At 41.5% G+C, this 9,971-nt stretch overlaps 2 protein-coding genes across 2 annotated transcripts; both read right to left on the bottom strand.

Annotated features, from left to right (window-relative positions):
* Window positions 1-2,571: 2,571 nt before the first annotated feature.
* Window positions 2,572-3,391, bottom strand: dzs18 (delta zein). The gene has a single exon (NM_001111584.2). The coding sequence runs from the start codon at window positions 3,316-3,318 to the stop codon at window positions 2,683-2,685; it is 636 nt and encodes a 211-aa protein (NP_001105054.1). The 5' UTR covers window positions 3,319-3,391; the 3' UTR covers window positions 2,572-2,682.
* A 5,345-nt stretch (window positions 3,392-8,736) lies between these two features.
* Window positions 8,737-9,665, bottom strand: LOC100275652 (uncharacterized). The gene has a single exon (XM_008651102.4). The coding sequence runs from the start codon at window positions 9,443-9,445 to the stop codon at window positions 9,062-9,064; it is 384 nt and encodes a 127-aa protein (XP_008649324.1). The 5' UTR covers window positions 9,446-9,665; the 3' UTR covers window positions 8,737-9,061.
* Between the last annotated feature and the right edge of the window lie 306 nt (window positions 9,666-9,971).

Raw genomic sequence — 9,971 nt, 5'->3', positions numbered from 1 at the left:
AGCCCTCACAATAGATAAATCCCGAAAATATCTACCCCTCATATTGACAAGATGGCTTTGTTTAATGCTTGATTTTCCAAAAACTGCATGGCTTGGTCGCCAAGGTCGATCTTCGAAATCTTCACCACCACTTTCCACATCATAGCTGTCATTGTCACCAGTGTCTTTAGACAAACCCTCTAAAATCTCCCTAGTAATCTTCTCTGTATTTGTCTTTGCTATTGATTCAAGAAAGCCGAGATTCATCTCCTCAGAAAGGCTCAGCTTTGTTTCAGCGACAACTTTCTTATCTTCAGACATCTTCGAAAATGCTAAGAAAGTGCTCTCGAAACCAAAGCTTAAAAAAAATCTAGGCAAGTGTTGGTGCGAAAGAGCTAAAAGTTAGGTGAGCAAGAGCAGATGGCAAGAAAGCGTGCCAAATGAACCCGTGGTGAGCTCTTATTTATACGTCTAGTGCGTTGAAAACTGGAGGGTCCCGCTTGTCAATGACTGTTGCTATTCTAGCAAAGGGAAGGTGTTTTTCGGACCTTCGTCTTAAGGCCTTCGTCCATGTCGCAATCTGAATTTATCACTCTAGCAAATTAATATTGCGAGGGGCTACTGTTGGGGGCCTTCGGCTTCCGAAGGTCCTCAAAAACATAATTTGACAATGTTTTCCAAGTGAAATATATGAACAGGTATCTTCGGATTCGGATTATGAGCATACAGAGCATGGTCAGGACGAAGCCTGAGTGAGACGAAAGGTGATTATGACGAAGGACAAGGTAATCACGAAGCTATGCGCAGGAAAGCTTCGGCATGGCAGCAGAAAAGGGGAACCGACTTAAAGATGAAAAGGCAAATTAGACCTCGAAGAATTACTATAGAGTTATTAGCAAATGTAAAGGGCATGAATGTAATTTTATATGGGCCGCGTCCCTTGCCTATAAATAGATGAACAGTACTCCCGTACTGTTCACGCTAACTTGGCATTCGCTTTTTGCATCGCGCTTGTATCCTTCCTTTCCTTCAAACCGAAGGTACATTTATAATTTGTTATTGTTGATATGGTAATGCAAATAAAAATAAGTTGATAATAATGTTTAAGTGTTTATATTATTTTTCATATCTTGCACATGAATTCTCCCTCATCATTTATTGTGCTTACGAAGGTTTTTCCTTCACAACCTTCGTCCGGAATTCATTATATCCAAAGGGAAATAATATCTCGAAGGACGAAGGACTTTAAAATTTAATACTTTTTATGTTGCCTTGTTCTTAACTCTTAGCATTTGAGAACAAGTCCCCAACACATAGTTATATAGAAGTTGCAATCACACCAGACCAACAATTGCAATTACACCAGACAGCAGTTGCAATTATTGTTTGTTTAACAGATTTTTGGACATAGTTATATAGAAGTTGCAATCACACCAGACCAGCAGTTGCAATTACACCAGACAGCAGTTGCAATCATTGTTTTGTTCAACAAATTTTTGGACATAGTTATATAGAAGTTACAATCACATCAGACCAGCAGTTGCAATTACACCAGACAGCAGTTGCAATCATTGTTTTGTTTAACAGATTTTTGGACATAGTTATATAGAAGTTGCAATCACATCAGACCAGCAGTTGCAATCATATTTTTTTAACAAAATTTCTCAGAGTTATTCAATACTTGCAATCACATCAGAGCAACTCAGCAGTTGCATCCACACCACACCAGCAGTTGCAATTACAACACACCAGCAGTTGCAATCATTTTGTTTACATTTTTAACAGATATTTGGGTAGAATTATACAGTAGTTGCAATCACACCTAATGCGGGGTTGCGATCACATCACACCAGCAGTTAGAATCATTTTGTTTAACAGGTTTTTTACAATCAGACCAAAAAATGCTAGAGGATTGGCCCCTCCAGCCACAACAATCTCCAAGGATTTAGGGGAGGAGCATCGAGGCGATTCAAGGTGCGTCAGCGATGGTGAGGCCATGGATCTAGGGTTAGAGGATCAGAGGAAGGAGGAGTCGGCGGGTCAGGGAGGCGCGGCGGTGGGAGACAGGGAGGCGCGCGGCGGCACGGGGCAGGGAGTCTTGGGTCTGTGCATCCACAAACTAAAATGCACCCATGTGCATTTTAGTGCCACCGTGTGTGTATATATATATATATATATATATATATATATATATATATATATATATATATATAAGTCGATTTCGATAACCGCAATCGGGAGGTAATAACCTAATCCGTGTCCGTTCGACTTTAAGTTGGATACGAGTCTGATCCACTGGTCGAAAAATGTATCCATGTCTGGTTCCATCGAAGCAGATATCCGAATCTGCTGGTCAAATTTCTATTGAGAGTATGTAACAATCTATTAATAAAAATGTACTTTCTAAATTTTAAATTGTAAGTCGTTTTGATTTTACTGAGTACATAGCTTTTGTTAAGCCCCTATGGTTAAAACTATTTATCTTGAAATGCAAGACCTATAATTTGCAATGGAGAGAATACATGGTTAGATATACAATATAATCTACTAAGGGTAAAAGACATTGCAAACACACAAACAGACAGGGAGAGATATACATTATAATGAGAGAAAAGTCATTATTAGCTTGTTTTATTCCTAAACAATGAGTCGCATGCGATGGCATGCCGACTTCATTATTGGGTACAACACAAATGCTTATATCTAGAATGCAGCACCAACAAAGGGCTGCTGTAAAAACATGGGTGAGATCGCCACGGCTGTGGGGCTGAACATGAATGGTAATTGTTGTTGTTGTATAATGTGCGAGATGGAATCAGAGTAACATTGTGGCACTGTCATCATGTTTGGCATTATCATTGATGACACCATGCTCGGCATCATCATCGGTGGTATCATACTTGGCATCATTATCGGTGGCATCATACTCGGCGTCATCGTCGAAGGCATCATACTCGGCATCATCATTGGTGAAACCATGTTTGGCATCATCATCGGTGGCATCATACTAGCTATCGTTATTGGTGACATCATAGTCGGCACCATCATCGATGGCATCATATTCGGCATCGGCATCATTGTCATCGGTGGCATCATACCTGGCATCATCATTGGCATCTGGCACGGCTGAAGCGGTGAGGCCAACAGTTGCTGCAGCATCAGGGTCGGCCACGCTAGCAAGTTGGCAACCCCCTGTTGCTTCATGCAGTACTGCATCCATGGGTTCATGGTAGCCAATGGCATCAGTAGTGGTGACAAGTGCCCTGGGATATGGGTAGCACTAGTGGCGGTTGCACAAAGAGCTAGGAGCGCAAACAATGCAAACATCTTGGCTGCCATGGCGATGTGATTCCCTTGCTTCCTAGAGAATAGTGGATATGCGATTGCGATTGATCGTCTAGGTCCTATTTATAGATGCATGCAGTCAACAATGGCCATGTAGATGAAAAACAATTTCTGGCACATGCAAAACTGAAAGTTGGATGCTTTGATAAGCTGGACAATGACTTGGCATTTGGTCAGATTTGGAGACTTCCCCAACTGTTTTCGGATTAATATGATGCTTCGAAAAGGTACTTTTAGTAAAACATGACGAGTTTATTGAGAATGTGACGACAGCCACACCAGATTTGTGTAATTTGCTTTTGCTAAAGTATGACTAGCTGATGTGGATTAAGAGACTACTGCAACTGAATTTGTATGTATTCAGTGTATATAACACAAAGAAAATCTAATGTGAAAACAACATTAACGAAAGAAAGCAGCAAAATTAAACCTTTTTTAACAAATGATTACATTTCTCAATAAGTTCTTACTGCTCCCTCTGCCCTAATATATATATATATATATATATATATATATATATATATATATATATATATATATATATATCAGACAGTTTGTCCCAAGTCAAACTATGCAATGTTTGATCAAGCACTACAAGAAAAATAGAACATCCCCAGGCACTAGCAGGTATAACCAAGCCCACTACTGCCACTTAGAGAGGGGGTTGACATCTAACCAATCAACTACGCGTAGAGGATTACAAAGGATGAGTAGGATTGTCACCAGCTGTAGCCTACCTCTCCAACTTTACGACCCGTGAGTAGAGGTGGTAATAGGCTCTAGATTTACACTGTAAAATTTAAAAATCAAATCGAATTAAGATTGATATCTATTTTTATTTATTTTTGAACTGGTTCTAACCATTTAGATCATGATCTATTACCATCCTACCCGTGAGGTATGTCTATATTTAACCACGTTGACTAACATAAGCACCATGCTTACACTAATAAACAATGCTCTTACTCTTGAGAAAAGAATAAGAGCAAACAAGAGGTACGCTAAACTGATGTCGTAGCTTGGATCGACCAGCCTAAGCATGCTTTTGTACATAACACATGAGTAAGCTATGTATGAACGTACTAAGGGCATTATTCAAAGTGTTTATCCAAATAGAAATATTCAATAAATGTATCCTTCTAGTAAAACATTTTCTTGAAGTATTTATCTAAATTAGCAAACCCAATAAACATGTATTATCACCAATAAACATTGTTTTAAAGTTTTAAGGTAGTTGAAAAAGGAAGACCATGTTTTGTAATAAATTTCTAATTGCACTTGATTTTCACTTATGCCTAGATTAAATCGTGTGTGCATGGATATGAAAGTGTAATTATGTTTTAGCATGCTTTTGATGAGTATTTGTTATTATGTGAATTAAATTATGAGGCTCATCATTTTTCAAGGTTGTATTAAAAAAGGGGGAGAAATTTTATCTCTTTTGCATTCTTGATGAATTCATTGTTAAAGGGGAGAATTTTGACACACACTGCACAACATTGCACGTTTATCTTCTTTTTAGAGGGAGATTTTAATTTGGATCATTTTCTGATCTTTTTCACTTTGCTTTTGGCTTTTAACCAAAAATAGTTTTTGAAAGTGAATGTCAATGTTCAATGTTTGTGTGGTATTGCTAATGCTTTCATTAATGGGGAGATTGTGAAATTGTGTGTGACGAAAACATTAGATTTGTTGACATTGAGACATTGTGATAAAGTATTATTGTCATCGCAAAGTGATTTACATGTTTTAGGATAAAAATGCATGTGTTCAAATATATGGTTTTGATTTATGCATGTGTGTTAACATGTTGCAACACACTGAGTGAAGTGGTGTTGTGTGGATTAACCTTCAGTCATGTCGTGGACTTATGCTCGTACACAGTTGCGTGTGTTGTTGATGTGCAAGTGATGATCGAGGCAAAGCATGGTCGGAAGCGGCGGTGAAACTAGTTTTTGGTACAAAGTTTAGGGAGGAACTGAGATACGAAAACTAGGTTTCGGGACTAAGTTCAAAGAGGAATTGAGATCCTTAGTCGGAGATATAGTGCAGGGTGTTTTGGTCGAAGCATCATCGTTGTGTATTATGATTGTGTGCGTTTGAACACGTGCACAGAATATCGCATTTGAGATATACTGGAAATATCTTAAATGAAAAAAATAAAATATAAATGGAAAAGAGAGCATGCATGTTGCTTGCGTGTAGGGATGAAAACGGTCGGAAATGGTCGGTAAACATTAAAACCGTTACCGTTTTCATATTTTTTATCGGAAACAAAATCGAAAATGGTAACTCCGGAAACGGAAACAATATCGGTATTTCGGAAACATCGGAAACGAAAGTTTGGTGCGGAAAATGCACCGGTAACGGTCGAAATCTAAAATACGATCGGTAAACATATGAAACTTCATAATACAACAAAGTTGATAAAAGATTACAAAGACCACAAGTTCACAATTCATGATATAACAAGTTCACAAGGATCACAAATATATAATATAAAAAGTTTACAAAGATTACAAGTTCACAATATAGCAAATTCACAGTATAACAAGTTCATAAAGATCACAAGTTCACAGACTCAAAGTTCACAATTCACAATATCCACTCGATCTAGCTGACATGACATGCTTACTTATGAAATATTTTTTTCTCACATAAAGAGTTTTTTCACAACATCACAGAAAAACCCTAAAACCTAGTGTGTGGAAAAGACCAAATCGTTAATCTCAACTGCCTTCCAACACCATCTATCCCAAAAAAAATCTTAAGGCGTTCAAAAAATACAAAAATAAGTAATCCTTAACTAGAGACGTACAGGCGATGCGAAAAATCACATGCTGAAAAATTCCGAGACACAATTCCGAAAAATTCCGAGACATAAATCTGGTAATTTCCGACAAAATCCGGTAACCGAAGGAAACGGTCGGTAAAACACCACGCCGATTCCGATACCGATTCCGATAGAAAATTCCGAAAACCGATTCCGTTTTCGAAAAAATACCGTTATCAATGAATCTGATCGAAAAATTTTGAAATCGGTTTCCGGAATACCGAAAAATTCTGAAACCATTTTCATCTCTACTTGCGTGTTGCATGCGACTTGGCTGGCGTGTGTCCATTGCGTGGAAGCTGGTGCGCCGGGAGTGCCAGGCCCAAACACGCGTGGAGAGTGCGCCAGTGCGGACCAGGCATGTGGCGCTGGTGGCTTTTCCATGGCGCGTGGCCTAGCGTGGGCGCAGGAGGCGACCCACGGCTATATGCCTGCGTGTGGCCCACACGGCTGAGGAAGCGGAGTCCGAGAAGTGGAGTTCGGGCCAGTCACGATTGGATGTGTTTGGTTAGCTGGTCCAGACTCGATCTGGCTCGGTGAGAGATCCAGGTTCATAAAGTCAATCCAAAATATTTAGTTGTCTGTTCAAAATATATTTGGCTTGTATGACATATTATTTAGTTGTCATTTTTTTAAGCTTGGGCTAATAGAGTTGCCGACATATTTTTAAAATATTGGTGTTTTAGACGTAGTTGCCTCCACATTTCAAAATTTTAAGCCCTATTAATCAAATTACAATGGATTTGAACTAAAAATATGGTTTTGACCAATAAATTACATCACATTTCTGAGGCATAAATAAGCTCTCAAATCTGCCAAATTACAACCAAATCCGCTGTAAATAAATTACAACACATTTCCAGATAAAAGAACTAAAAATTACAAAACATTTGAACATATTTAAACAAATTACAACACATTCAAATGTACCTCATATAACATAAATATTCCCTTCGACAGGGGCATTAGAGTGAGGTGAAATAAAACAGCATGAATATACTACAAAATCTACCCTGTAATGGGGCTTACAGATGGACCCAAATGAGGCGTGGCGGAGCCAGCCCCACTGCATTCTAACACGGCCTTCGTCTGCACGCCGCAGCCTCGACCCCACGAAGTCGTGCCTCCCTGATCCTGCGAAGACTTGGACCTCTCGGTTTAGGAGAGTTTGTGCCTTCGGGACGCATGCGCGGGAATGCAGCGAGCCCCCCCCCCTTCGGCCACTGTGGCCCTTCGCTTCGTCCCCTCCAAAAGGTGCGGTCGAAGACTTCGACGTTGACATAAATTGAAATGCCCCTTCGCAAACTGTACATACACCAAAGTATGCTTGATCGTGGCCAGGTTAGACTGATCGAGGAGGCGCTCAGCCTTTGCTCCAACAAGTACATTAAGAAAAAATTTTGACACCCACGCGCCACCAACGCTACATCTGCCGTCCGTGAATCCGTGATGGAATGCCAATGATCGGGCGTATACGAGCACTTCGTCAGTCAATGGAACTAGGCGGCTTAGCTCGATGCGGCTCGGTCACCTAGCGAGCCTAGCTCGGCTCGGTCGTATTGCGAGCTCGGAGATCAGGCTCAGCTCGGCTCGGCTCGGGCTCGCGAGACGCCACACTAAATCCAATTTAGAGTATAAATTGTATATTTTATTATATATAAGATAAAAAATTACCAAAAAATTAAGACATAATTTAAACATATCTAGTATTAGATTCAAGAAAAATTTAAAAAATAAATCAATAACATAGTATTGTAATAGTGTCACAACATATCACTACATGATATGGCGGACTCGCGAGTCAGTTCAACTCGGCTCGACTTATTATTTAAGCGAGTCATAAAAATAGGCTTGACTCAGAGCGAGCCCGGGCGCGAGGCTCGAATCCTTTTTTCAGCCCTAAGCGGAACGTCAGCAGTGGTACGAGCACGCGCGGGCATGGCTACGTGCGGTCCGGCGCTGCGACCGTATTCCGTAGACCGGTTTTATTTTCTGGCACAAGGGAATGCACGATGGCCCGACGTCGCTTGAACGGACTACAAAAACTCAGATGACTGATAGATATATAGGAGTTGTGCTTTTAAAATATATGCCCATGAAAATCCACATGAGTATCAAAATTCAGAATATGGCACCACGAAAGTGGTAATAATAAGTCGCATTTTCAAACTGACCGGATCAAACAAGTACCGTCAGATTGTTCTTGTACACGTTTCTTACGGGAGAAGCGAAACTAGATCGATCACCATCTCCGGTGTCTTATCTGTTGCTCTCTTTATAAAAATAATAATAATAATAATAACCCAGCGGTGTTTATGAGCAAAATAACTAGGTTTCGGCAAACAGCGACGCGCGCTGAATTTTGTTTCCTTGAGCAAGTCAATGCATATGGTGACACGGTCCGAAACTTCAAATATATTTTGTCATCATTTTAGGTACATATCTGTAATGTGATGGGCAACGGATAACAACGTTAGATTATATTTGTTTTAGGTTTAACCGTAATCAGATACCACATTATAAACTAATACGAATCATCACCATTGTTATTTACGTTATATTTTTTAAACTAAACAAGACCTTAGACTTGCAGGGAATATTATATATAAAAAAACCTGTGGGCCATCTTCCGTACAAACTGTACATGAAGATGAGCTGAGCACACAATCCTCAATGAGCCCTTGCGTAGCCTACAATTACAGCACAGCTAGTATCATGCCATGGAAACAAGGACAAGAACACCCAATCTCATATCATGTACAATACAGTTATACAGCTGCAAATGCCACCGGTCCAAGAAGAGTGACAGACGACTCTGTTTTTTTTTCAAGTATCCAATCGGTGTGATCCTCCACTACCACTAGCTAGGCACACAAGCTAGTAGCCTAGTACCCTAGCCACTAGCTAGTAGGCGCGGGCGTGGGCGGCGGCGAGCCCGTGTGAGGCCGGGAGCGGGCTGCGCATGGGCGACCTGGGCGGCGGCGGCTGCGCGAGGCGGCGGCCCTCGGCGTCGTAGTAGATGACCCCGGAGAAGTCGAGCGGCTGGCAGCGCTCCCCCATGAGGATCTCCTTTGTCCACACCCCGGGCTCGGCGGCCTCCTTGTTGGTCGTCGTCCCAGACGCCGGCGCCAGCGACGAAAAGGTCTTCTTCCACTGCGCCACGGCGGCCTGGGCCCGCGGCGAGCCCTTCCCACCCCCACCTCCAGCGGTTCCGGCGGCCATCCTCCGCGCCGCCCGCTGCAGCCTGGTCAGGAGCGACGCCACCGCCTGCAGGAGCGTCGCGCCCATCCTGGTATCTGGATCTCTGTGTTGTGGAACTGCAAGGTGAAAAGTGGCTCTCTCTGGCTTGCGGAGGCACGCGTTTGGTTTGGAGCCATATATAGCCCAGCCGGCGGTGGTGGACAGGTCAAGGAAGAAGCAGCTTGTCAACGGGCGGGGCGGGGGCGTTTGTGACGACTGATAAAGAGTGGACTAGTCGGCTGGATCCTCGGCGGCCAAGTTTGACAAAAAAAAACTGATGCCCTGCGTTATTATTTCTTATCGTCTCTGTTGGTGTCGCGCAAATCTGACTCTTCCCACCAGCAAGAAGCCGTCAGAACGGTGTTAACCCACAAGGCACCTACCTTGCTTTGATTTCTAACCCCATTACGAGTCGTTTCATCTTCTGGAAATTAAAGGGGTGTTTGGTTTTAGAGACTAATTTTTAGTCCCTCCAATTTATTCCACTTTAGTCACTAAATTGTCAAATATAGAAACTAAATTAGAGTTATAGTTTCCATATTTTACAATTTATAGACTAAAGTGGAATAAAATG

This window comes from Zea mays, chromosome 6 (genome assembly GCF_902167145.1).
Source record: "Zea mays cultivar B73 chromosome 6, Zm-B73-REFERENCE-NAM-5.0, whole genome shotgun sequence".
Taxonomy (NCBI): domain Eukaryota; kingdom Viridiplantae; phylum Streptophyta; class Magnoliopsida; order Poales; family Poaceae; genus Zea; species Zea mays.
This window is presented reverse-complemented; position numbering and strand designations above follow the sequence as displayed.